General features: G+C 39.1%; 3 protein-coding genes across 8 annotated transcripts in view; 1 reads left to right on the plus strand and 2 right to left on the minus strand.

The window, feature by feature from the left end:
* Positions 1 to 27,777, minus strand: part of LOC129726695 (60S ribosomal protein L36) — a 548,226-nt gene that overhangs the window by 25,647 nt on the left and 494,802 nt on the right. Inside the window, exon 1 of one of the 3 annotated variants that reach the window (XM_055683683.1) lies at positions 14,551 to 14,554. The exons of the other annotated variants lie outside the window; for them this stretch is intronic. The gene's annotated coding sequence lies outside the window, so the exon portion shown is untranslated. Of the gene's footprint in view, positions 1 to 14,550; positions 14,555 to 27,777 lie in introns of those variants that run through there. 3 annotated transcript variants of the gene reach the window in all.
* LOC129726691 (secretory carrier-associated membrane protein 1) lies at positions 1,206 to 25,886 on the plus strand. 4 transcript variants are annotated; one of them, XM_055683672.1, is made up of 8 exons: positions 1,206 to 1,408; positions 1,484 to 1,644; positions 2,550 to 2,807; positions 3,012 to 3,020; positions 4,252 to 4,589; positions 4,651 to 4,906; positions 4,997 to 5,154; positions 24,709 to 25,886. In XM_055683672.1, exons 2-8 carry the CDS (start codon positions 1,588 to 1,590, stop codon positions 24,716 to 24,718), a joined length of 1,086 nt encoding a protein of 361 aa, XP_055539647.1. In that variant the 5' UTR covers positions 1,206 to 1,408; positions 1,484 to 1,587; the 3' UTR covers positions 24,719 to 25,886. The 4 variants fall into 4 exon arrangements, with proteins under 4 accessions (XP_055539647.1, XP_055539646.1, XP_055539649.1 ...); XM_055683671.1 differs by having other exon boundaries at positions 1,514 to 1,644; XM_055683674.1 differs by lacking the exon at positions 3,012 to 3,020 and having other exon boundaries at positions 1,208 to 1,408; positions 1,514 to 1,644.
* Positions 25,641 to 27,625, minus strand: LOC129726689 (bystin). The gene is made up of 3 exons (XM_055683669.1): positions 27,094 to 27,625; positions 26,238 to 27,038; positions 25,641 to 26,179 (listed from the first exon to the last, which is right to left on the minus strand). Exons 1-3 carry the CDS (start codon positions 27,492 to 27,494, stop codon positions 25,912 to 25,914), a joined length of 1,470 nt encoding a protein of 489 aa, XP_055539644.1. The 5' UTR covers positions 27,495 to 27,625; the 3' UTR covers positions 25,641 to 25,911.

Raw genomic sequence — 27,777 nt, forward strand, 5'->3', positions numbered from 1 at the left:
TTTTGACAGAAAGCTCGGAACCGCTGACATAACGCAAGTAAAAGCAACATCAATGTCAGCAGGATCCGTGACACCTGTCAGTTCCTAAAATGGTCTATTTATCGCTAGGTCACAAAACATTGTTTGTGATTCACTGTGCACTGCTTCACTGAGTAGTGAAAGCTAGCCAAACAATGCAGAAGGAATATTGTTTTTCTGTTATAATAATTACGGAAAGTGAACCACATAACATGGTGATTTTGCTTCATTGATTAATAGTGGAGATCTATGATCTCCCATCTAGAATGAAGAAACAACAAGTAAACGGAATAAAAAAAAACGAGAAAAATGAAAAAGTCCTTTTGAAATGTTTCTAGAGATTCAACAATTCTTATTTTCGAATGCATTTAGAATCCCCTCGCGAGATTTGTCACTTCAATGTCAAATATGACTTTGACTTCAGATTTGACGGATTGCGGTCCGATAACTGCAAAATTGTTGCAGTTATCGGTCTTGCAGTTAAAAAGCGTTGCAGTTGAAAGACTTGCAGTTATCGAACGGCGACTGTACATGATCTGCTGGTGTACGATGTGACTGGAGAACGGCTGCTTAGAACAGAAGAAGCTGAGCATCTTAAATTTGTTCGGCCCCGGATCGGTAAACGGTGAGTAAAGATCCAAGCACAATGGAATCGTTTGCGTTGCGTTGACGCTAAGTTGACAGAAAATGTCAAATTGCCGTGAACGCAGCTGCAGCTAACCAATTGTGCTAAAAACCTTAAGGTTTCCCAATTCCGTTGTACAGGATATTTAGTTTCCAGTTGATAAATACAATAGGAAACCGGGACAAACATGCATTGTTGGTAGTCAGGGCTTTCGTAGCTCTATTCAATGAGAAAACTTACCAAAATAGGTGAATGAAAAAACAAAAACTGAATATAAAACGAATCGATTCTTTAATCGATTATTTTCTGGTTTCATATCATGCTTTGTGAATAACACCTTAGCAGTGAGTCATTGCTAGAAACTGATGGCACGAGTATAGCTCTTTACTCTCCATAGCTTTATGGAATGAAACAATATCAGCGAACCCCACCCGCAGTTGCACTCTATGCGCTAACGGTGAATCTCGTAAAGAACCGTCAGTCTATTAAAGATGTTCACAATCATTGCGAAGAAAGATGAGTTAAAGAAAGGGACCGCAAGTGAAAGAAGACGGTGTAAAAGTCTAACTGTCAAATTAATTTTAGTTTAGGTGTATAGGCTGTGAAGACGTAAAAATTCAGGACGGAAAATCTGGTAGTGTTTTTTGGGCTTAAATTTGCCTCTGATTAAGCTGAAAATAGTATTAACGCATAGCGGAACTTAATTAGCAGTGCAAACAAGAGACGAAAAAGCCGACCGAGCTCAACTGCCAGCGTTAACAGCAGGTAAATTTTTCGGTGGGCGAGAAGAAAAAAAAATTGCTCCACACAAATACAAGTGCCTGCAGTGACAGTCATCAGTTTTCTCTTGTCTCTTGCATTTCGCGATAGTCACCAGCGGAACCGACGAAACTTCTGATAACCGAGTGAAAAGTGCCACGAAACTAGGCGCTCCTGTAACAGCAATGTCCAGATTCGACGATAACCCGTTCGGGGAACCGATCGTGGATAATCCGTTCGCGGTGAGTAGACAGAAAATCACACAGCAGTTGCATTTTTCTCGAAAAAAATGTGAATCATGATTTTGGTCGGGTCGGTTGGGTCAAATGAAGAAAAGCGAGAGTACAGTGTTGCCTGGAGGGCTGAAACTGAATGCATTTTTACTTTCACAAAAAAAGCTTGTTAACAAACAACTTATTGTGATTTTGTATAGTATTGTGCCCTTGTACATGATTAATACATAAATTAGATGATATGATATTTTTAACTGAAGATTATTGCATGATGACTTCATTTGACAGCTCAGCAAAGCATTTAAACGCTACTTTTATTCAGTTCCAAAAAATATTCACAAATGTCAAATGTTGAGTAGTATCTGATTGCCTATAAAGAACTCAAATAGGAGATTAATATGGCACTAAAATGTGAGTACTTAGTTTTTATAGAAATGAGTGAAATTTCGCTCATTTTCCGTATTTTTTTACCAGGTGCAAAATGCAAGTTGATTTAAATTTCTAAAGATTTGTTAGCAAACTTCTTAGACTGTCGAAAATGTGAGGTGTGTGCGATTTTAGTAATATAATCAACACAATATCTGTATGGGGTCTATTGCATGCAACAAATGTGTATCGAAAAACGTTTATTTTAGATTTTTTTAAGATATTTAAGATGTTTATTGATTGGATGGCAATTTTTTGTTGGGTCATTGTCATGCAAATTTGATATCAGATATTTTTCAGATCCGTTTTGAAACTAGTTACAAACTATATAAAATAGAATCACAGAAATCTGAAGCACATATATAAGATTAAAAACAAATAGTGTATTTGGTTGCACTGCAGAATATGATGTTCTTGAGTGATGGTCTGATGGTAGCGAGAATGATAACAACTGTTTCCGTTTTGTCTCGTCACGTTTATTTACACAGGACCCATCCATTCGGGAGGCCACCAGAAATACCGTTGATCCCCAGCAGACCCTGGACGACTATGATCCCTTTTCCAATGACCCTGTACAACAGCGAACGACATCCCAGAACACCTTCGGTCAGCCCGCGACGCTGCTGCCTTCGTCACAGACAGTTCCGGCGTACAGTGCGAGCGCGGCGCAATACAACAGTAATGCAGCGGTACCCGGGGGAAGCAGTCCCGCCGCCATGACCCAGATATCCACCGCCGAATTACAGGTAGGCAAAAGGTCGAATGCACTATAATGCGATTCCTTTCTTTCAACGTTGCTCTCACCTGTCTTCGCTGCGTTCGTCGTGATATTACCACGGACCATGCGTCAACTGTTGTTTGTGTGCATCGGACACTCTTTTCTGACCACTCGTTTTCCCCCTTTACGTGCTCATCTAATTGTGCTGAACTATTGGATATACGTTTAACAGGAACTAAGGGTAGGCATAGGTCCAAGTATGATGACAGTTCTACAAGGTATGCTATTCACGTCAATGCATTAGTATTAGTGATCGTTATGAACTTTTTCCAATTTTGTATGAAATTTGAAATGATTTTGCATTTTAAACTAAACTTATAAAACTTACTTTCCTGAAAAGTTATAGAAATAAACATGCTGCGGTTTAGATAAAATATGCTAGTTTTCATCAATTTGCCGGTAACCTTTTTGCACTTTTCGTTTTTTTCTTGTACTCTAATAGCACTTCTAAATAGAGTCGCTTATGTTTCATACAGTAACAAAAGTCATGAGCTATGACAATAACTAAGATTATGCTTTAACCATTAGAAAAATAGCATTTTTATATATTTTATTTCGACATATTGTCGCAATTTTTCACACTAAATCTAAATTAATATCAATTTCTAGTGTGTTTCAACTGGAGATTTACTCTCCAACCAAAAAAATCAGATATAAAATAACATAAAACGAGAAATTTCCAAAAATGTTCTGAATTCCATACAAAACGCGAAATTTTTCATAACGAGATTTGTTTGTGTGCGTGGATAGACAAAAATGTAGCATACCTTGTAGAACTGTCATCATACTTGGGGCATAGGTGGCTTTCGCTTCCACCTTTTACGTTACCTAGCTTGGTGTGTTCTCTTATCAGCTTGTCGTTCGATACATTGTGCTTCTAGTTGTGTACATTTTTTTTATCCTTTTGTTTTTTTGCTAGGCAAGTAAAATCGGTTGATTGCGGTTGCCTGTTGTTTTGTTTCCTTTTTTTCATGAAGGTGCTTAAGATATTATTATGACCTTATCAGTTTGAGCAATTGTTGTGCACCGATTGGATGAATTGTTGAATTTTTTTAGACATAGTAATCTTTTATGGCGTGGGACTACGTCTAACATTGAGGATGCCAATTCAATTTTCTTTACCTTTTCATATTTGATTATTTAATAGCGATCGAAGTACCAGTTTGTATGTCCACTGCTATGATTAACGAGAAACGATTGTCAATTGGTCCAAACTATAACAATAAAATAATTTAGCTGATTGAATTAACCCATTGATGTTCGTTTCACTATGGTATTTCGCGTATCCTATTTCGTTCTATTTTTGTTTGTAATCAGGTTTGTTTTTTATACATTTTGCAACCAAGAAATAATCTTCATAAATGGTCATACTGTATGGCAATCAACTGATTCCTCTCATCGTTCCCATTCAGCGGCGCCAAGATGAACTGGAGAAGAAAGCTCAGGAGCTGGAGCGACGCGAGGCAGAATTGATGAACAGTTCCAGTACCAACCGACCGAACAATTGGCCTCCGTTACCGTCGTTTTGTCCAGTGCAGCCGTGCTTCTATCACGACATCAACATCGACATCCCGTCTGAGTTCCAGAAGATTGTCCAGAATCTGTACTATCTGTGGATGTTCTACGCGCTGGTTATGGTGGTTAACATACTGGGCGGTCTGGTGATACTGATTCATTCCGGAGACTTTCGTACCTTCGGGCTAGGAATGTTCTACGCGATTCTTTTCACACCGGCTTCCTTCTTGTGCTGGTATGTGGTAGTGAATAACAAAGACATAAAAATAATCTAATATGATCGTTTTGTGTTTTAGGTATCGCCCGGCGTACAAGGCGTTCAAAAATGATTCCAGTTTCAATTTTATGATGTTCTTTTTCATCTTCTTCTTTCAAACATTGGTCACAATTATTCAAACGATCGGATTTCCGGGGTCGGGAACTTGTGGTGTTATAATGGCCATCCAGCAGTTTACGTCCGGTGGGGTTGGCATACTGGTGGGTATCTTTGTGCTGGCCATCGCTGTTGGCTACGGTGCGTGTGCTGCTGGAAATGTATTCATGCTGAGCAAGGTAAGTCAGATTCGTAAAGTTATCAGCTTAGAATCCGAATGATTTAAAAATGCATAAACTAACTCGATTATTTCGATCGTTTTTTTGCAGATCCATGCAATCTACCGCAGCGGCACGGAAACGAACCGCATTACAATGGACAAAGCACGCCAGGAGTTCCAGTCGGGCTTCTTCGGCAATCAGATCGTACGGGATGCGGCCGCCGGCGCTGCGCGGGCCACCGTTCAATCGCAGTTCAGCCAGAACAGGTACTGAAATTCAATCCCAAAAACATAACGTAACAGTGAAGAGACATACCTGCGCACTGTTCCACGATAATTGCTATCCTATTCTTGAACTTTACTGTTTATTTATACGATTATTACAACTATCCATATTGTCGCGTAGTGCAACCAAACCAGTTTATTCCTCTATTCTTTGTTGGTAGTTCTATTAAATCTGTTTTACTTTACGTTTCGCAATGTTTACCATATAAATCTTTCTACGATCGACTAGTTTATTGGAAAACATCTTCTAAAAGTTTATTTTGAGATTCAATTATATTTTTTTATGTTTACTCTTGAGTTAAACTACTTTTGACCAGTCCAGTCTAGACTAGTGATGATATGTAAAACCAATTACTATACTATTAATTACTGTTTGAGCCTTTGAGTTGTTAGTGTTAGTGAGAGAGCAAGTGAAGAAGCAAACATTCAAACTAATTATTAAAAAACAAATCCAAGCGCTATAACATATAAGCATATAGTAACTAAAGTGATGAAACACAAAACTACGCGTAAATCATTCAAAATGATTGAATTTACCTCTAGCTTCCAAACAAAGGGAAGGAGAGCGAAACTAAGTAAACTATAAACTGTAGCCTTTTCGAGGGAACTAGGCATGAAGGAATCGTATTCTAAACTATGATAGATGCACGTTCATGGCAAAAGTCCGTTATTACTGACTAGAATACTGCATTTGATAGTGAATGATTTCAGTTGTCCTGTTCTAATAGCTGATAGTCAACCCATCCTGAAATCCTAATCAACATAGAATCGGAAGGGAAGGTGCAGTAGAATCAAAATTTCTTGATTAGGTTATTTGTATTCAACGAAAAAGCAGTTTATATGATATGACTGTCCCTTTTCACAGTATCTTCGAAATTATTAGTTTTGTCCATTAACGTACTTTGCAAATAAACAGGATTACTTAATTTATGGTCTGCTTTACTTTTTAAAAGTTATTTTCTTAATTATTCTACAGTTACCTGTTTTGCTTGCAGCTGAAAAAAATTATTTTATGACAAAGTTAATGTAGCGATTTCTCCACCGATCTACTATATTTCCACTTTAACTTTTTTGTACGCCCAAATCAGTTTACGGTTTATCATCTACGGGACGTTATATTACAGAAGAGAGTCGCTAACGATAAATGTAACACGTTACAATAAACAAAAAGTGTTTATCAAATATAATTATGTTATTTTTGAGTTTCACTTTCCGTTTATCACAGTCATTTCGTTCGTTTCTTGGGACTCCTACGTATGACACACGACTAGAGTTATGCATGATTCGTTTTTCTCTTTTCTTTTATGATTAGTACATATAGAATAGTAAAAATATATTGGGTTTGTGTTTGGTTTTTTGTTTATAGACGTTTTCTGCTAGATTTCATAGTTTAAGGCTGTTAGAACTGATATCTGAATAGAAAACTATCTCTATCCTATATTTATTTTACCATTTATTTTTTTCTCACGTATTTACTTTTTTTGATTTTTACGTCTTCTAAACACTTATTCCACTGAGTCAGTGTTAATCTACGCAGGAAGAGAGAAGTGATATTGCGATTTACGATGCAAGAAAGTGATACCAGAGAGCCCCAGGTGGACTCTGGGAATACAAAAATTTGCTATTAGTCATCTTCATTCTCGAAGTCACCTTGCCTAGTGAGAGGCAAATTTGCGATACTCACAGTAAAGCATGTCACCTGACTGACGGTAAGGAACAGCCAGTCAGCCACTGTGAGAATCCTTCTTTCTGGTGAGGTGTGGTGACTGAGAAAAAAATTGAAGATCATTCATATAGACTGTCTAAGCAAGAAAATCACTGAGATTTAGTGGTGGACACAACTCCGCTAATTTGTCACAGTATAGGAGTCCCACTTGCATACGCTGTGAATGCAAATAAAATGTGCGAAGTTTCCGCTGCTATTCGATTTTTACTTTTAATACTTTGTGCTTTAATTGATAAAACGGTAAATTTAAACCGTTTGGTAAGCATTTATTGAATCAGGGAATAAAATCAAAACGCCTCATAATGGCGAAAAAGTAAGTTTATAAGAGTCTTGTTTTAAATGACACCAAATTTTCAAAATCACGCGTTACAGTGCGGCTTGAGCTGTCCAGTTTGGTCGTGTTTTCGGTTGCTTGTGAATTGGTCTTTGACTATCCATAGCTGCAAAATTTGCGGCTTTCGAAGACTACTTGAAGGTTAGTTTACATCAGTCTTTCTCAAGACCCATTTTAAATTTGATATTAACTTTTTTCATATCATCTCAAATGAGAGAGTGAAAAAAGAAACCATTGCTACCGGGAAGAAAAGGCAGGCATCTCTTTCCGACTCTGGCGTTTGCAGTGAAAATGTTTTTGGTATTCTGCCTGAACAAGAAGCCAACGAAACTAAAAAGATTAAAAATAAAATTACCAATGAGATTGCTTTAAAAAAGGAAAAAAATCCACCTCTAGTGGTAATATCGCTTCCGAGTTTAACATTTTTAAAAGGGAACTTTCAACGTTTGTTCCTGACGTTACTTTGTTCCTGGAGGAACTTATCAAATTGACCGAAGAGGCGAATGCCGTTTACAGGCCCAAACATTGAGGGATCGGAATCGTCTTAGGCGTCGTACACAAATTACGTAACGCTAAAAATCTATATTTCAGACCCCCTCCTCCCCCTAAAATTACGTAACGCTGATTATCCTGACCCCTCTCCGAAATTTTCAGTTTCGAGCAAACATCACAGTTACGTAACTGTCTCTACTACCCCCTCCCCCCTACGTAATAATAAGTAACGCAGACTCGAACCCCCCGCCCCCTCTTCATGCGTTACGTAGTTTGTGTACGACGCCTATTCAGTATTAAACTAAAAATGTGTATAAATGTTTTACATGTGACACTAAGAGCGCTAAGACGTGCAAGGTCGTATTGAAAGGTCGTACCAACGATCAAAGCGTTGATGTGTCCAAAATTACTTCAACAGAATTACTTGACATGGCCCTTATCCATGTAATTCTAATGAAACAAAAATCACGAAGCAAAAACAGTCAGAGAATTGGAATTTCCATTGTTAATTATTTGATTTAATTTTAACCGCAGGTCAACAATTTAATTTTTTTTTCATTCAATGCCATATTTGCCAACGTTATGAACATGGATTTAAATTCTGTCACATGGATCCAAAATTTTTAATTTGTGGAAATTTTTCTCACAAAAAACACATGTCAAGTGTAAGAGTATGAAAATTTTCATTGTGTGCTTTACTTCAACGTAGCATTAATCTCATAATCGATTAGGTGCTTATTACGGGAGTCACTTCACGGTGAAATATATTTCACCCTCACGCTCACTTCACTTTTTTAGACCAATTCCCGATTCCACCTCAAGTGAGGTGACAACAATCACCTCCGTGGAGTGAGATTGACAGTGAAGTGAAATTGAGAATAGGACGAGTGAAATGAAATTGTTTCCCAGCTCAAAAATGTCTAAGTCCCAGAAAGTCGTTTTTTCCCGTTTTTTTAGACAACACCAGATCTTGACGTGTTCTAAGACATTCGGCATCAAAAAAAATGTTTTTTTCGGTATCGAAAATTTCCTGAACTAGTTTGCATTTTTTTCATCGGGCAAAAAAATGAAAAATTGACCGCTTAAAGGCACGGATCAAACTCTGATTCGCTTCGTTACTGAAGAATAAATCCAATATTTACCATTAGATCACAAGTCATTCAACTTTAAGTCTTATAGCAGCTTCGTGGAATCATTTCACCGTTCAAAATGGTCGTGAAATAATTCCACGCGAAACGTCGCTTTCTCCGTTCTCACTTCACTGATATGACACTCGTAATAACCCAGATTCCACGGCAGATGTCACTTCGCGACATTTTTCTCACTTACGTGAGTCCCGTAATAGGATTTTGTTCACTTCACTCTGATTTCACCGTGAAGTGACTCCCGTAATAAGCACCTGTATAAATTGTAACGACAATCATATGTCAATTTTTTTATCAATGACTGTTTAGCTATTGTTAAGGCAAGGCAAGGTAAACAAAATACAATTTCCCAAACAAAACATTGCTAATTCTCCAATTGTACTGCCGAATTTTTCTACCTCTGTAAAGGCACGCCTGTCATATGCAAACATTGTAAAAAGCAAAGTCCAGGTAGGGCCATTTTATTCGAGACTATCTAAATGTGATACATTTGGTGTGTTATTTCGTTATTTTAGTGCACAATGAACATTGTGTTGTACATTCGGGTAGCATTACAGCCAAAATAACTTATCTAGTCATGTTAAGACGAAACGGCATTGAGCCCAAAAATGATCGACTTCGAGCCACCACTTCGTATCGAATTTTCAAAGGCACAAGACTCGGTAATAGTTAATGCATCACCTGTAAAAACGCTATTTTATGTTTGCTGCGGTGAAGCAAACATAAATAGCGTTTTCACAGGGAACGCATTATCTATTTCTAAGTTTTGCGCTTTTGAAAATTCGAAGTGGCTCGAAGTCGGTCGTTTGTGGCTTCTACATCGTTTCACCTTAAATAGAAATTTCCTGACGGGTGCCCATGCCCCTAAATTCGATACCGAAAATCCTAATTTCTCCCACCTCTTAAATATGACGGAAACTGTTCAAAGAAACGAATTAACAAATGAAAAGAAAATCAACTTGATTATGTAATGCAATTCATCGTGTCAACCGTGAAAAACACTTGTTTCATAAATCAACAGCTTAGTACTCGGGATTCCATTTTAGCTCTTGTTGTTAGGGTGGCTTAGAAGTTATCAAGGTCTGGTTGATTGATATTCTATGTTACTATTGAACCTATAATTTCAAACTGCATTTTCAATCTTTGGTTTATCTTTCTAAAACGATCGATCTTGTATCGAAGAATACCTCTTTAGTCCAGCTGTTTCGGAGTAATGATAGATCAGATACTCAAAAACACCGCCATTTTAATATAAAAAGATTTCAGAAGCTGTCATCTCTTTCAATCGATGTTCTCGATGAATCTTCAATTTAATAATACACCAGCCCCAAGCAATTTTTCCTAAGATGAACTGTAGGCTGCGTTGAGAATCGTGATCGCACGGTAGGTCTCCATCCCAACTTGTCGCCTTTCTTGTATACTGGGCATATTACTCCCTCCTTCTACTTCTCCGGTAGTTATCCTGTATCCCAGTTCCTGACTATCAGCTGATGCAAACAGGAAGTTAACCTATCCGAGCCCAGCTTGATAAGCTCCGCTGTGATGCGGTCCATTCTAGCTAATTTGTTGTTGTTTTTGAGCTGCGCATCCTTAACTTCACTTATCGTGGGGGCGGTATATCTCCCTCATCCGCTATGCTGACGAAGTCGGTCCTCCTACCGTCTTGGTTCTCTGCCTCTGCGCCATTTAGATGTTCTTTGTAGAGCTGCTTCCACTTGTTGATCAGCTCACGTTCTTTCGTCAAGATTTCTCCAACTTTATCCCGACACATTTCATCTTGTGACACAAAGCCTGCGCGGGATTTGTTTAGTTTCGATACAGCTGCTCCATTTCCTCACGCTCCAGTTCTTTCAGGCGGTGTTTTTTGTCGCGGAAAAGATGGGTCTGCTGTCTTCGTTGCTGTTTGTATCGGTCCACTTTATGACGGGTCTTTTGTTGCAGGATTAATACCCGCGCTGCATTCTTCTCGTCTAGAATCGTTGGACACTCCTCGTCGAATCAGTCGTAACGTCGATTTCTCTCGACGAATTAAACAGCACTTTCCGCTGCGTTGTTAATGGCTACTTTTACAGTACTCCAGCAGTCTTCCAGACCTTCCGCATACTTAGAAGCGACTTCGGGGTTCAGGTCGCTCTAGATCACAGCGGATGTTGTTGACAACCGAAAGTTCTCGGTGCATTTTGACCACTAGAAGATAGTGGTCAGAATCGACGTTTGCGCCACGATAGGTACGAACATCGAGAATATCCGAGAAGTGCCTTCCGTCAATCAAAACGTGATCGATTTGTGTTCAGTCTGTTGTGGTGATCTTCAGGTGTACCGATATGGGAGGCTACGCTGGAAGGTGGTACTGCGAATGGTCATGTCTTGGACGCGTTTCGTTCGTGAACCGGTGTGCGCTGAACATTCCAATAACCGGTCTGAATTCCTCCTCCTAGTTAACCTGACCGTTGAGATCCTCGATAAAGATTTTGATGGCATGTTTTGGGCAGCTATTGTATGCATGTAAAAGGCTTCCTTATCGTCATCGTTGCTTTTTAAGTGAGGGCTGTGCACGTCGATGATGCTAACGTTGAAGAAAGGGCCACTGATCCTCAATTTGTACATTCTGTTGTCGATTGGCCACCACCCAGTCACGCGCTTCTGCATTTTGCCCACCACAATAAAAGCTGTGCCCAGTTTGTGTGTATTGCCGCAGCTCTGGTAGATGGTGTAAGCATCTCTGTACGTATGTACCGATACTCCCTTCCAGTGTACCTCCTGCTGCACTACAATGGCGACCTTGCGGACCCTCAAAAAGTCGGAAAGAATGCGGGTACTTACCAAAAAAATAAGAGAGTTGCAGTTCCATGATCCGATTTCCAATTGTTGGTCCTTTTTCGTTGCCTAGGTCTATGCCGATTGTTCTGGTCCGTATTCACATTATTTATAATGCTTGGCATTCATTTAACTCGGTCGGAGTTTTTTTTTCTGGGATTTAGCGTGAGGAAAGGATCAAGTGGGGGGGATGGGAGAGACCCTAAGAATAATCCCATGCGTAAAAGTCCCTCTGACACCGAACGATCTGATTCTACTAAGATTCGAACTTATGACCATTCGCTTGTCAAAGCGGATTCTATAACCTTGAGGCTACGAGCTCTCCTAGCTTTCTTTGAAAACTAAACTGTTTGAGAAAATTATTTTAAATAAAATGCTGAGAGAATCTAATTTCCTTAGGATTTTGTCATGGGCATTCCACTACCCATCAATTGCTCAGAGTTACTAAGATAGGCTGACCAGATTTCTTCGAGGAGAAAGCGCCAAAGCATTGACTGCTTTGCTGAAACTGTCTCATTCTGCACAAATGAATACTTAGCTGATAATAAAGCTTTGCGCAGTAGAGTGAGAAAGAAGATCGAACTTTCGCCTAACGATTAACATGGCTCCCATGGTCTCAACAATGACAATCGTGACTTTTCATCAGTCTACATATTATATTTTCCATTTCGTAAAATATAAGAACCCAACAGTTTGTAACTGTCACGGACTCTGTGTTCATTGAAGTTTCAATCGGAAATTTTCTCAAATAGTATCCAAAAATGGCGAAAATACGAGACGCTTTAAAATGGTTGAGAAAACGGTACTGTCCCATTCAAAACGGTACGTCTGGTCTGGTCAGTCTATACTAATATGATACGAGCTTATAAATCTGAAGATTATTCTACTGGAGCTGCTCTTTTAGACATAAATAAGCATTCGACAGTGTTTGGTATCAATGTTGAATAGCGAAATTGTTAACTTTTATTCTCCAGTTTTTATAAAAAAGTAGGAGGTTGTATCCAAGACACGACCGCATAACTGACGTAAAACTACGCACACTATTAACAAATGCATTGTTGTAAGTGTTTCATTAATGAGTCATAAAGTCTACTAATGCTTGCTTTGTGCTGCCTCAACAGTGGGGGAATAAAGAAACTTAAAACACGAGCTGTAAAATCTGTTTCACATTCAGTAAATTAGACGGCCGATACAGATTTAAATTTCCAGTATCCAGTACAAATTGCTCGCTTGAGTTGTCAAAAACTGATAACCCTTCAAATACTTGTTTATTTGCCTTGAGAAAGGCATTTTGCTGTTCAAAATTGCATTTGCTGATGGAAACCTTTGTGCTGCCTCAGTAGTGGGGCAATAACGGCAGTCTAACGCAGTGCTGATAAAAGTCATTTTCCCCAGCAAAATTCTTCGAAAATTACAGCCAATCATTTTCAATTTTCACTTCCAATGATCGCAGCACTCTTTCAGATACACTAGATTTTCGTCCTAGTAACGTGCTGTTATACTCAAATGAAATAGATCGCGCGCATCGTTCACGGTTACGGAATAAAATTTGACGACAAATCCGACCGAATGATCTTCACTTCAAAGCGAAAAAGAAAAACAAATAATCCACCCAACCAAAATGAACCTCACCGAAACACTTTTTCACTGACACTGACCGATGCCTTGACAATCTTTGTTAACTGATAAACTGATTTTGTTGTCTTCAAGGGGATGGCAACCCTATCTTAAGGGGTTATATACCTTTTTGGTCGAGAAAAATGAGAGAAGTTTGAATCTATTTTTAAGTGCATAGCACTATTTTCATTGCATCAAAGGGGTATTTTTCTGAAAGTACAGTTTATCAACAACAAAAAAATACTTTTGATTTTAAGATATACCAATTATTACTGGAGTAATGGCCGTTTCCCCGAAACGCTATTTTTTTGCAAAGGCTTGCAGTGATCCTGATAGAGACTCATCGGATCAACCGAAATCAAAAAACTCATATTATTTCATTAGTTCAAAAGTGTGCCGGGTCCTTGAACGATCGCTTTTATGAGTATTTTGTTTTCAGTGCAAACGGGAACGTTTTTCTCAAAAAATGCACGTTTTGAGCGCTAAAAATTGCACTAAAAAAATTTTTGCGGCAAAATGTAACTGTATGTTTTAACCCTTTATAAGGCAGTGGCAACTATGTTGCCACCAACAACTTTCGTTTTTTTCTGCTTCATAATTACGAGTTATGATCAGTGATCAGAAATAAACAATTAAATTCAATGACATTTTTTTAGCCTCGGCCCGTTAATGGGTTAAAAAGCGATCGTTCAAGGACCGGCGAATTTAATAACGAAAATTTAAAAAAAAAAGATGAAGGAAATCGGTTCAGCAGTTTTCCCGCAATCAGGATCACGGCAAAGTCATTTTTCGGAAAACACTATTCCGAGATAATCGCGTGTAAAGTTTCAAGTTTAGCTTATGCGGCCGTGGTGAGGCGCGCTGCGAATCGCTCTAACTTTCTTCCTATTGCTCATATCTTTATGAAAATTTGTGAAAATGTTCTCAAGATGTTGTATTTGAAGATAATACAATAAAAAATTTTCCGGTTTTTTGAAAACTAAAAAGGTATATAACCCCTTAACTCTACACGTTTGACAGTAGGCAACATATCGGGGCTTTATTTAAAAATAAAGCCCCGAGGCAGGCGCCCAGCAGAAGTTCCATATACTTTTCACTTTAGTCGGGAAGACTCTTCACTCATTCAACATAGAAAGAGATAGCATGTTGCCATCCCCCTGGTTGTCTTGCTTTCATCGCATGAAATATAATGAGGTGTTTTGACAGTTCACTTCCATGCAAAAAGCGGGAAGGGAGGACTCTGAAAGGATTGTAAAAAAATAACGTTTATGGATGCTTTTTTTCACTTTCACTCAAGAGTGTCAACAAATATCAACCCTGGTCTAACGACACACACTGAGAAGTAAGAAGAACCGCGCTGCTCCTGAGACATGGTAACCAACCACAGGACAAGTTGTTTGTTTGATTTAAAGCCAGCCACAGTCGCAACCCGCTGCAATCCGCTGTTGCAACTGAGTGCAGATATCTGCTGCTACTGCTGTCAACGTTGTGGATGGTCTAGCCAGCTCACCTTCCGACTAATGAATGTAGCTGGTTTTACCAGAAACACTCTTTTATAACCGAAGGGTGCTTCGAAATAGGCCACGCCTTTTTGTTCAGTTTTACCATTCTCTAATGTTCTTTAGACGAATTCCACAATTCGCATTTGATATTTGTATACAGCGAAAAAACACCGATGGTGCTCTCACACACGCAACGATTTTAACCCGTATCGTGTTGCGGTTTGTAACATCAAGCGATTTCGTTTGCTCGTTGTTGCGTGTTGCATCATGTTGCAACTGAGCAGCTGGGAGACGACGAAATTCTGTTCATGCTGATTGATCGTTTCAACAGGGCTTGACAATGCAACAGGGCTGCAAGAATCAAGGAAATCGGTTGAAAACAAACCGATTTATAAGCACTGAATGGACATTTTTCGTCCCCTTTTCGTTAATGGTTTTCCTATTTACATCCCAATGTGGTAGGCCAGCGGTTCTCAACCTGGGGTACGCCTACCCCTGGGGGCAGGGCCGGCGTTTCATGTGGGGGGGGGGGGGGGGTACCCACTCGGAAAATATCCATGTGGGTACTTACCCACACGGAACTATCGGACAAAACCAAAAAAAAATATAATGTTGCGAGCGACAGATTTTTCGATGGATATCGTTTATCGAGAGGTTATAAATCTACAGATTTACGTACAGTTGAAACGTTTCTCAGGCAAAAGGATTATTTTTCTAATTGTTTAATTTACGATAGAGGGTTTTATTTACGATAGAGTTCTAAATTTTATTTACGATAGAATTCTAAAGTTTTGTTTTCTCGTAAAAATTTCCCATGCCAAATGTGAGCTCAATCGGACTTCGGGAAGTAGAGCCTCGAAGCGATCAAAGTTACAGTTTTTTGATCGATGAAAGAAATGTTCATGCTGGGAGTGTCTCTTGTGCGTTCTGGTGTAGCTCGAGTCTTCCAACGCAAAAGTTTCTATATCCCTGAAATTTATTTTTGTTTTTAAAACAAATTTTTATGAAACAACATCAGATCTCGACAATTCATGCATTTCTAAGAGATTTGCTATCAAAAACAGAAAATCGATTACGGAACTTCAAGAACTACTCTTGTGCATTTTTAGGTTGGTCAAAAATGTAAGACTTTCACGACTTTAAGTGAAACCTTATCAGAAGTTCGATTAGGCTCAAATTTTGGATGGAGACTTTTTTCGAGAATACAAAATTGTTGAGCCCTGATGTTTGCATTAAAAAATGCTCAAAAAATGCCAATTTTTCATGAGCTTACCTTTACACGCACTGACGAAACACTACCCAAGCAGCATCAATCATAGTAACCCATGAGTCAGCAGAAAAAAAAATGATTCGAACTCTAACTGTAATGGCGAAAACAGTGAAGCTACTCCGTTCAGAAGTGTGCGCGATCAAAGAACGTTATCTCGCCGCGTTGAAAACAGATATCGTACGAAAAAGGGACGCCGGTTACGCTTGTTCCGGTATCTACAACATCTTGGCACTGTTGGACTACAATCAGAGCATAGAAAGAAAGACCGGTTCTGGACGGCCGACGACCCTGAGCGACAAAAAGTTAAACGCATGCTGAAGAGGAAGACCGAGGAGAAAGTGGCTACATCGCTGCGTACGCTTGATCGGGAGGTCGGTGCAACTGGCCAAACAGTGGAAAAGTACCTGGCGAACATGGACAACATGGACAAACGTGGACACTGGCGAAGGCGTGGAATAGCTTTAGCAAATGAGCCTATATAATTACCTTCCATGGGAAATTCATGGGAAACAGTACTACTGAACGAAATTTGAAAATCTAATTTCTCTTAAACATTTCATTGGCACCCTATTGTTGATGCACTGTCGATTTTTTGTAAAACTATGTTCAGGTATCAGTAGGTCGCCCCCTCTCCCTCCGGCTTTTGTCACCCATAAACCCTCCCTATTCCTTACTACCCACTCGGGGGAATAATGTGACGCCGGTCCTGCCTGGGGGTACTTGAAGGCCTTCAGGGGGTACGCGGAAGAAAAATCAGTAATGGCGGACAAAGAAATTTTTCTTTATAATACTTTGTTGTTCTATCTTGCTCTTAAAACAAGACTGTAGCAATCATTATTTGACCATAGTTCAATTTTAAACCTTAACTAGACTTCCACAACATAATCTACTACTACTCTCTCCCACTTTGCGAGAACATTCCAAGCCAGGGGGTACAATCGATATAAAAATCACAGGAAGGTTGTATGCAAAGCCACGACCGCAAGGTTGAAGTAGAATACTTTTGAAAGAAAGATAACCCGGCTGCTTGCGTGTCAGTCATTTTTTCTAGTAAATAAACGTTGACCGTTCATTGGCAGTATTGTAATTTCATTTTGTTTGATATTTTGAATAAAGTGTATTGAATGTGTGTATTGAGTGTGTATTTTGAATAAAGTGTGGTGAAATGTACAGCTCTTTTTACGGCGAAGTAGAGCTATACATTTCAACACATTTCGTCTTGCCGAATCGCATCGCGCCATCATTTGCGTTCTGCATCACCATAGCCAAACACTAAGCGACGCAAATACACAATAATAGGCAGAGTATGCATGTAGATGAAGATAATTAACTTTGGATTATAGCGAAAATATTAACTCTTCAAATATTCATTTGCGTTCTTCAAATTTCAGTTGTTCAGTTTAATATCTGATGAAATATCTGTTTAATATCTGATGAAGGCTCTTATTTAGGCCAAATGATGCATTCCCAATTTACTAGGTCCATAACTCTGCCGACCGGGCTTGGTAAAGCAGTCGTATAACGACCAATCAGAGGTCGAAATTTGTGTTTTGACAAGGCTTAATAATTTTCAATAGTACAATAGTTCGAATAATAAAATTGCAATTCCATGCATTTGGTAGGAATCTTAGAAGATTTTCTAATCGATTGCTGCAAAAACGAAGGAAATCCATCGAATAATAACCGATTTCTTAGCATTTGAAATTGGACATATTTTTCACTTTTTTCGGTTTTAGATTTTCATTTCACATCCCTATGTAGCCGAACTTCCTGAGAGAAGTATTCTACTTCAAAAATGCAATCAGAACTTTTCGTGCTCTTTTATGCAGATATGACATTTAGATGAGGACTTATGGTATATTAGGTGCGAAACCTTTTAGGCACAGTTCAGACCTTTTGTTTCAGTAAACTGTTGTACCTTTTGTAAATCTTTGTTTATGCAACGAAAATGATGAGAATTAAAAGTTAGAATTATTTTGCCTTTTATTACATCCCTTAGGAGAGTTCAAAAGTTATGCTTATATTGCATGCACGACAATATATAAATTTCATCATTTTCGCAGTATTACGTAATAAATACACAGCATACGCAGCATACGGAATAAATAAATGGTTCGATTTCTCCTACCTCTAGAAGAAGGCCCTTCTCCAGCGTCCCAACCAGAGGTTGGACACGTGTTACCTCTGGCTGCTTTTACATTGACCTCCGTACTGGTACTTGGTTTCTTCGATTCACTTCCCTCATGCTGGTCCTTCGCGCGTTTCCGAGCATCACGCTTGTATTTGGCGTTCATATATTTAGACATAGCACTGAATACACTCCCGATGGATTTCTCAATAAATGCACTCGTAGTCTCTTACCCGAGAATAATAAAACACTTCCAAGGAATGTTGCACTAGTAAAAAGACAATTTCCACGTATTGTAACGTGCTGGAGCACGAAATCTATGTCTGTGATAGGGAACCTTCACGTTCACGAGGCATGACTGGAGAAACGCGCCTAATAATGCGGTAAAATTTTTAATGTCTTTTTGTGCAAATTATTGTACTCAGACAAAAACCTGTTTTGAATTGGATGAATTTTTAGTGAATAAACGTTAACCGTTTGTTATTCAAATTTGGTCATGCTGATCGCAGCCTTTGCGCTGCCCCTACAGTGGGGGGATTACTAAATAAAGTAAAAATTGGACAACTACAACAGAATTTGCTTGCATCCCGCACAGAATGTCTGCTTGTGTTGATGCCAGAAAATTATTAACCTTCAATTATTTTTTTATTTGCCTTGAAAAAAGCATTTTGCGGTTCAAAATCGGTTGCTAATTACAACCTTTGAGCTGCCCTAACATTGGGGGAATTAAGATACACGGACAACATGCACTGTGGAAGCTATTTCACATTCAGTAAATTAGACGGGTGCGACAAATTTGAATTGCCAGAATGCAACACAGAATACTTGCTTGCGTTGACAAAAATTATTAACTTTCAATGACTTGTTTGTTTGCTTTCAAAAAGGCATTTTGATTTCCAAAATTGGATTTCCTGATGGCAATCTTCATGCTGCCCCAACACGGGGGAATAATGGCTGTCTGGCGACACACGCTGAGAAAAACCGCGCTGCTCCTGAGACGTGGTGACCAACCACAGGGCTAGTGCTGCTGCTAAGGAAGGACGACTGCTGTTGTCGCTGTCTAGAACTATTATGAGCGGCTCCGGCTAAAACAGGCTCTTATATAGGCCAAATAGCATGTTTTCAATTGCAAGGTATATGATCCTGTCGACCGTGCTTGGGAAGCAAGCATATAACGACCAATCAGAGGTCGAATTTTTCGTTTTGACAAGGCTTGACTATTTTCAATAGTACAATAGTGTGAATAATAAAATTACAATTATCTTATTTTGGGAAGAATCTTAGAAGATTTTCCAATCTATTGCTGCAAGAACGAAGGAAATCCATCGAATACTAACCGATTTATTGGCATTTGAAATTGGACATATTTTTCACTTTTTTCGGTTTTAGATTTTCATTTCACATCCCTATGTAGCCGAACTTCCTGAGAGAAGTATTCTACTTCAAAAATATTGCCAAGGGGTACGCGGACAAAAAGAAGTTGAGAACCGCTGTGGAAGGCTAGAGAAAAGCGTAGTTTTACGTCAAAAAATATTGAAAATTATCTATCTGATCGAACTCTGCAGGTTGCCTACCAGAATTCAAAATCTGATAGATTTCCTTGTCAGAGCAATGTGCCTCAAGGTTCAACCTATAGTCCAGTGTCCTGTCCATGTTGTATACACACGGCGTAGTGACGCCTTCTCCATACAAAATAGAAGGCGTGATGGCGATCATTATGCCGGGTGTGTATCTGGGCCTGTACGATAGTGTACGGTCATTGCAATAAATTTTACCACTTTTCACTTTGAGTACTGAAGAATAAATTTACGATGCTCCCCACTGCGTGAATGCGGACATAACGTCGATAATACCTTCCTGAATAGGACCAATAGTATAAAATTCCTTTGTATAGTGTAAATTTTCAACGGTAAGCTTCTACCTACCGTACGGTTGTCTACGACCTTCGATGTAAATCTTATTTAATAAAGCAAAGCAAAGACTTGGTGCTACATTCAGATTCGGATATCGACCTTGTTTAGACGGACTTCGCAGCCAACTGTTTAATTTCGACGAACATTCAGCAAATATATCGATTTACCTTAAGGGGTTTTATACCTTTTTGGTCGAGAAAAATGAGGGAAGTTTGAATTTATTTTTAAGTGCATAGCACCATTTTCATTGCATCACAGGGGTATTTTTCTGAAAGTACAGTTTATCAACAACAAGAAGATACGTTTGATTTTGAGATATACCAATTATTACTGGAGTAATGGCCGTTTCCCCGAAACGCTATTTTTTGCAGAGGCTTGCGGTGATCTTGATAGAGACTCAGCGGATCAACCGAAATCAAAAAACTCATATTATTTCATTAGTTTAGAAGTGTGCCGGGTCCTTGAACGATCGCTTCTATGAGTATTTTGTTTTCAGTGCAAACGGGAACGTTTTTCCCAAAAAATGCACGTTTTGAGCGCAAAAAATTGCATTAATTTTTTTTTGCGGTAAAATGTAACTGTATGTTTCAAAAAGCGATCGTTTAAGGACCGGCGAATTTTATAATGAAAATTAAAAAAAAAAGATGAAGGAAATCGGTTCAGTAGTTTTCCCGCAATCAGGATCACGGCAAAGTTATTTTCCGGAAAAAACTATTCCGAGATAGAAAGATTCAAGTTTAGCTTATGCGGCCGTAGCGAGGCGCGTTGCAAATCGCTCTAACTTTCTTCCTACTTTCTTGCTCAAATCTTTATGAAAATTTGTGTAAATATTCTCAAGATGTTGTATTTAAAGATAATGTAATAAAATTTTTTCCGGTTTTTTGAAAACTATAAAAGGTATATAACCCCTTAAACCAGCATGTATTGACATTTTGTTTGCCAAGATTCTTGAAAATTCTGCCGAAAACTTGTAGAAGATTTCGCTGAATTTATCAGCTGTTGAATTCTCGGCAATAAAATCTAAGTGTGTATAACATATGTGCTTAATCATAGAAAAATGAAAATCGAGCTGAAAGCCTGAAAAGTTTTGTGTTTTGCGATTCTATCATTTGAATCAACTTATTGTCAACTAATACATTTGTTCTTTCATGGAGTAAATAAGTAAGCGCTTGACACCAGGCCCTAGTCATAAAATCAGAGAACTTTCAGTAATCGTTTTTGGCTGAAGGAACATCACAAGTCGACCACAAAACCACAGTAGCGAATTGATTTCTGAGGCTCCTTGACCAGAAATCTAAAATACCCCTTCTTATCTTAATTCGGTTAATCTAGTTTACATTGGGGACAGCCCCCCTGCTGAAATTACCTCTGTATAGGTTCGTTCGTTTTTCTGGGTTGATGCAACATCCACTAGTATATATTAAACGAGCGCAAGGGAACCCGGTTACAATTCCGGAGCTTGTTGAGTATACGTTTGCATTGGCGTGCACACCGGAAACTGTAGCGCCTTCGTAATCATGGCAACATGAATCCTTTCCTTCGAGAAGCCAACAAGAGATATCGGAAGAGTTTTCTTCTCTGTTTAACAGTTATACTAGCCATGGAAGTCTTTCATAGAGAGATATGGTTGGACAGGCTGGTAGAGCATGGTATTAAAATGCTGTGTCGATATTCTCTTCTTAAACCTTGAAAATCAAAGACTGGGGCACGCAAACTCTCAACAGCTTGTACCGAATCCACAGCAGGTTTCCAAGGTTTAGAGTCTCTAGTCGATAGATCAATGTAGGTAAGGGAAGTCGGCAATTTAGATCCGTAACTTCGGGATAAGGATTGGCTCTGAAGACTGGGATGACTCAGGCTACGAGGCTGCCGGGTCGCGGGTCTGCGCGTGCTCCCAGTTCAGGTTCAGGTGTTGCGCCGTGGACTTGCCGGCGCTTCTGCCTCAACGCACTCCGGGGCGTACGGCCGTGTGGTGGTGTGGGCCGCCCGTTCATCCGCTCGCGCGGGCGTGCGGTGTGCTCGCTCGCCCGTCGTGCCAGAGTTCATACGCTTTCCGGCTTGGGCTGCAGTCATCGATAAACAGTCAATTCAGAACTGGCGCGGCTGAGGGAATACGACTATCTAATTAAAACAAAGTGGCGGAATACCAATCGTTAATAGTGTTGTTTTGCAAAAACCTAAAGCTTGATATGTTGAAGCAAGGTTTCGCTACCGTTTTTAAATTAGCCTATGTCTCTGGAAAGGTACGGGTCTACTACGAAAGGCTGAAACTCAAACTGAAACTCGAAAGGCTGAAATCACGAAAGGCTAAAAACTACAAAAGGCTGAAAAACACGAAAGGCTGAGTCACAAAAGGCTGAAAATTCAAAAAGCTTCTTATTTTCGATTTCATCGTTTGTGTGAATTATTTGTATTGACTATCAGACTGTCGCCAACGTCGGTATATTTTCATGCGATGTTTACCACCGAAAATCTTCCGGTCTATGAAATAGCCCAATTTCTGCATGTAAATATAAGTTTATATTAAAAACTATATATAATGCAACACACTCGTGGCCTTTGGCCAACTCGATTGTCCGGGGTGAATGCTGTCCTTACTCGCTACCGCTCGTTCGGACGTAAGCTAGGGGATCACCCCTATGTTTGGAATAGACCTAGGAAATCCAACAGATCAGTTGTTTGAGTACACGTGGCCGCCGCTTCCGACGGCCGACTTCCGGCGGCCGACTCGGGCTGCGGGAGCAGTGCCGGCCTTGGTGGCCGCCACAGTCCCTTGCCCTCGATTATGCGGCAGAGCCGCATCAGGTATAATACCTATGGATACGAGAATACGAATACCTATGGGTATGGTATACGAAGTGGTAGATTGTCTAGGGGTGGTGAGGTTTGGAGACTAGGCCGTCGATTAAACGCAGAACCACATTGGTATGGTTTTCAATCAGTATGTTCAATGAAAAAAACTTGTTATTTTACACTTTTGTGGCAGGTTTCCACTTCTTCCTTAATCTATTCCATTGCGATTAATTAATTATTTAATTAATTATAATTTATTATTTGCCTCAAAAGCATGTTACTAGAACAGATTAATTTTTGGTTTATCAAGTTGCGACCAAAAGATTATACTTTGTCACCTTAGGAAAATTATGAATTCAATAGAGTCCAAAATTTTCAATTCTGATTCAAATTACAAAACTTTCAGCCTTGCATGATTCAGCCTTTCGCACATTCAGCCTTTCGCACATTCAGCCTTTTGTGAAGTCAGCATTTTGTGCATCCAGCCCTTCGTTTATGATACATACTTTTCAGCCTTTCGAGTTTCAGCTTTCCGTTACTAACCCAAGGGTACTTACCCCACCGTTCCCCTCGATAAATCCGGAACAAATGTCCCCTACTGTCCCAAAAACTATGATAAATTTGTGATCTTTTGAAACGGTTCGATCAATTTTCATGTTTTCGGCTCTGGAGGGATCAGGTACGCAAGTGTTAATTGAAAATGTCAAATAATTTAGAATGTTAACAATATAATAACTGAATACTAATATTTTTTTCCGGTTACGGTGATGCTGGAGAATAGTTTTCTGGACATTGGTGCATTCTGGGAAACGGTTTTCTGGTAACTAGTACTTTCAGGGATTTAGAACTCTGGTAACTAGTATATTCGGGGATTTGGTATTTTGGAGAATGGTTCATTCTGGGGAAAATCCTTCGATACTTTATTTTCTGGGGAATGGTTATCTAGGAAAAGTCGGACAACCTCTGGACGGGCTGCGGTAAAATCACTATGAATCATTATAAACACTTTTTAAGTATTTATTGAAGCTTTTCGGAACTTCGACTGAAGCCCGCCAAATGGCGGCATTGGGCACTAGAGGGTTAATATCGTTTGTACAAAACATTCCGCTATCGAAGCTGCATCATCTCTTAATTGGACTTGACATTGCAGTCAATTATTAAAACACATACATGGCAATTGAAGCTGAGGATCCAACTGACACAGTTTCTTCTAAGTCAAGATTTAATCATGCGACGACTGGCTTGCAGCATCGCTATGAAATCAAGATTTTTTTTTTCAAATGAAGCAGCATCTGTTCCAACTGTCAGTTAACCTGTTTCGAATTTTATTTTCAACAAGCAATAAAAAAGTGCACTTCAGAAAAATGACTGCACTTCAGAACATTTTTAACTGATAGGCAGATGCAAATTAGTTTATGAATTGAGATTTACAGTTACACAATTTTAGGCTCTTTTACAATTATTTTTTGATATTCATATGAATCTTTGCTGCTCAAATCTGTCAATTTGAGTGTGTCCAATTGGTTTCTTTTCTCAATTCATTTTAAGTTCGTTTATTTGAGCAAATCAGTTGATTTCTGGATGATTGTTTTCTGATAATTTTCAATGAATTAGAATGTTTCGTTATAAACAAATTCTTCACCAAACTTTAAAATATAATCATTTTACGTGCTACATTTGCGTTGTGTACTTTCTCGTCCTCGTAACTTTGTTTGCTGTTTTAATTTATTAAGTTCATTTAAAAATAAAGAAAGCAAAAAAATAAAACAAACTTTATATTTGTTGTCTACTGTTTTTAGCGCTTATTGATAAAAACACCCTGAAACCCACTTCGCCCAAAATACGTGATACATTCTGCTGGAGTATAAACGTGCTACAACTTGTGTAATGTCTAATCCACGTGTGTGTGTGTGAACAAGCATTTTGTTTTATCATAGAAAAATATGAAAACACTCACAGCACACAATATGAAGAACATGTTATATTATCACTAGGGAACCAGAAAACGATTTCTCTGATGTTAGTCAAATGTATACCACAAAAATAAAGGAAAAGGTTTCCCAAACATGACTAGTACCACTCGTAAAAACTAACCTTTACAAAGAAACAAACCTACATTTGTAAACCAAAGGCAGATTAGGCGGTTATTCTGGTTTTCTGATAGTTGTTGAATTCAACCGTTCCTGATTAAATAACATAATATCATTAAAATATAGGTGCCAAACTCTACTGGTGTTCCAAATCAGTCTCATAATAATTCTCACATTTCAAAACTATCGGTGTTAGTATCGAGAATCTTTACTTACATTTTGTATGCTTTTCAAACAACGAAACCTTATTGCAAACTAAATCCATGGCCCATATTGCACGTCGCTTAAAGTTTTATTATACCTAAGTGCCAGAATAGTCGCCAGAGTCCAGCTCAAAAAAGCAAACTCATTTCTCGCCGGTAAACTTGAAGGCAAGCAAAAGATGCAACAGCAGAATTAATGTAAATCTTATTAAAAAGCAAGTCACTTATTTATCAAAAGCTAACAGAGTGCAGGAAAATATTCACAATGCAAAAAATTCAAAACTTCAAAGATACCGGATAATGTAAAAAAAGTCATGCTTGAAAATATGGATTCTTTGTAAAATACGTTCAATCGCTTGGTTATTGTATATGAAAAATAATAAGTTGTTATATTGTCGAAATAATTAGCTAGAAAACGAGATTTCTCAAGTGGGAAAAGAGAAAAAAAAATCAATTCATATAATCCATTTCCCGTCTATTCATATTTTTTGCTTGAACTTGATTGTCTTACAAAATAAGTTGGTGATTCTATGTTATGTACCTTACGGATGCTGCACTTACCTCATTGTTAGTTCTCTTCGATAATTAAACTGGAAATGGTTTAGCCTGTAATAAGAGACATTCTATCAGTAACACAGATGTATTGGCGCATACACTAGCAATAAATGGTATTGTACAAGAAAACATTCGTTTTATGCACTCAGTTATTCTAAACTTCATCCTCGCTTTCATCTTCGTCATCATCGCTGTCTTCCTCATCTGAGCTCGCCATTTTTTCATCATCATCGGTTGTTTGTTTCGTCCTGCTGCTTCCAGCTGCAGAATCCTTATCTGCTTCCATGGGAGTAAAATCTGTATCCTCTTTATATTCCATGTCTGCTTCATGCGCCAAACTGTCACCCATCTCGACATCTCGACACTGAGCGGCCATCAATTCCCGGCGAATTTGCGGAGTGATTTTGTGGTGCGACTTTTTCCTACAATTTTAAATAAAAAAATTAAAATCAGTCAAACCCAACACAAACAGATAATCACTTTAGCAGTTGTAGAAGAGCATCCCGTTGCTCCGATGAAATGTCATTCTTGTATCTTTGAGCAAACGTAAGCAGCGAATTATGCCACAACGTTGGCAGTTCTCGTTTGTCCTGTTCAAAACGGAGAAAGTGAAACACGGCTGCATCCACAACTCGGTACGGCAGAGCGTACCGTTTATCCAAAATGATCCGTATGAAAACCGAGTTCGCACCAGAATATTCCATTTCGCAGATTTTCAGCAGACACGCGGAGGTGTGCAGTACCGGGATAGCTGTATTGCTTATAATGCTCCCGAAAATGATTGCCTCCCGTAACGTACAATCTCCGGACTCCAACAATGGGAGAATTATTCCCTTCATGAATGCTGCCGGTTTGAACAGAGCTTTTTTGAGTGATCGATAGAGATAGAAATTCAGCTTGTGGTATTCGGCCAAATCATCACGGATTCGTGGCAGCAGTACCAGATTGTAGAAACGTTGCGCCATATATTGAGTAAGTCCGGAGGAGAAAATTCTGGTTGCTTGAAACATTGCCGCTGCACTCCAATTGTGTGGTTCGGTTATGTACAGTATCTGTTCCCAGTTTCTGAGCTTTGGGACAATTTTGAAAGCCTTTGGGACACGTCCACTGCGGTATCGTTTCAAAACGTCCCGGACGCCTTCGTACATTTCTCGCACCCGCGGATCGATTTCTTCCATTTTCAAGGACCCATTATCGGAGAATTGAGTTTGGATTTCTGTCTGCTTCTCTGTAATTTTATCCATGATAATATCCGCCAAAGTGCGGGTCTTCACTCCATCTCTGGAATTATTTCGAATGTTAATTTTTTTTTTTAATTATTAGAGTTAAAACTTACTTATTTTGGAACATTTCCAGTGCACGCTCATCTTCCTTGTTGATTTTAATATTATCAAAAAAGTCTTCTCCATCGACCTCGGGCTCGTCCCGATATTCTTCATCCGATTCATCGGAATCACGTTCGCCTAGTCGGTGTCGCTTGCGGGAATCCGCGCTAGCTGCCTCCGCCAAAGAAGGTCCAAACGAATCGCCCAGCAGGTTAAGCTCGACCTGTTGTTTGCGGGCTTGTTGCAAAATTCTTTTCGTCGTTTTGGCGTCCACAAAATTTTCTTCCTCAGCACGAAGACGAAACTTGCTTGCTTTTGGTTTCTTCGCAATACGGCCATCGTTGATTTGATCTCCCAGTGGAGCCTTTTGCCCGGTCAGTCCCTTGATTCGATGAGCTTTAGACTTACCCATTTCTGTATGGAAGTTGGAAATCTACTCTCTTCAATATTATTCCAGAAGATACAATTGAAACGTTTCTAAAACCGCACTATCCAAGGTATGGAACAAATTCAAAACATTACCGCGTGTTTATACATTTGACAGCTCAGATGATTGCAGTGGCGGCGTCATTAGCTTTAGAGGGGAGCGTTAGGGATGTATGAACGGTTCACGAGCCGTTCATATGAACCGGTTCATAGGAAAAAAAAAAAGAGCGAACGGCCCACGAAAATGAATCACGGTTTCTAGAGAAGAC

This window comes from Wyeomyia smithii, chromosome 3 (genome assembly GCF_029784165.1).
Source record: "Wyeomyia smithii strain HCP4-BCI-WySm-NY-G18 chromosome 3, ASM2978416v1, whole genome shotgun sequence".
NCBI classification, from domain to species: domain Eukaryota; kingdom Metazoa; phylum Arthropoda; class Insecta; order Diptera; family Culicidae; genus Wyeomyia; species Wyeomyia smithii.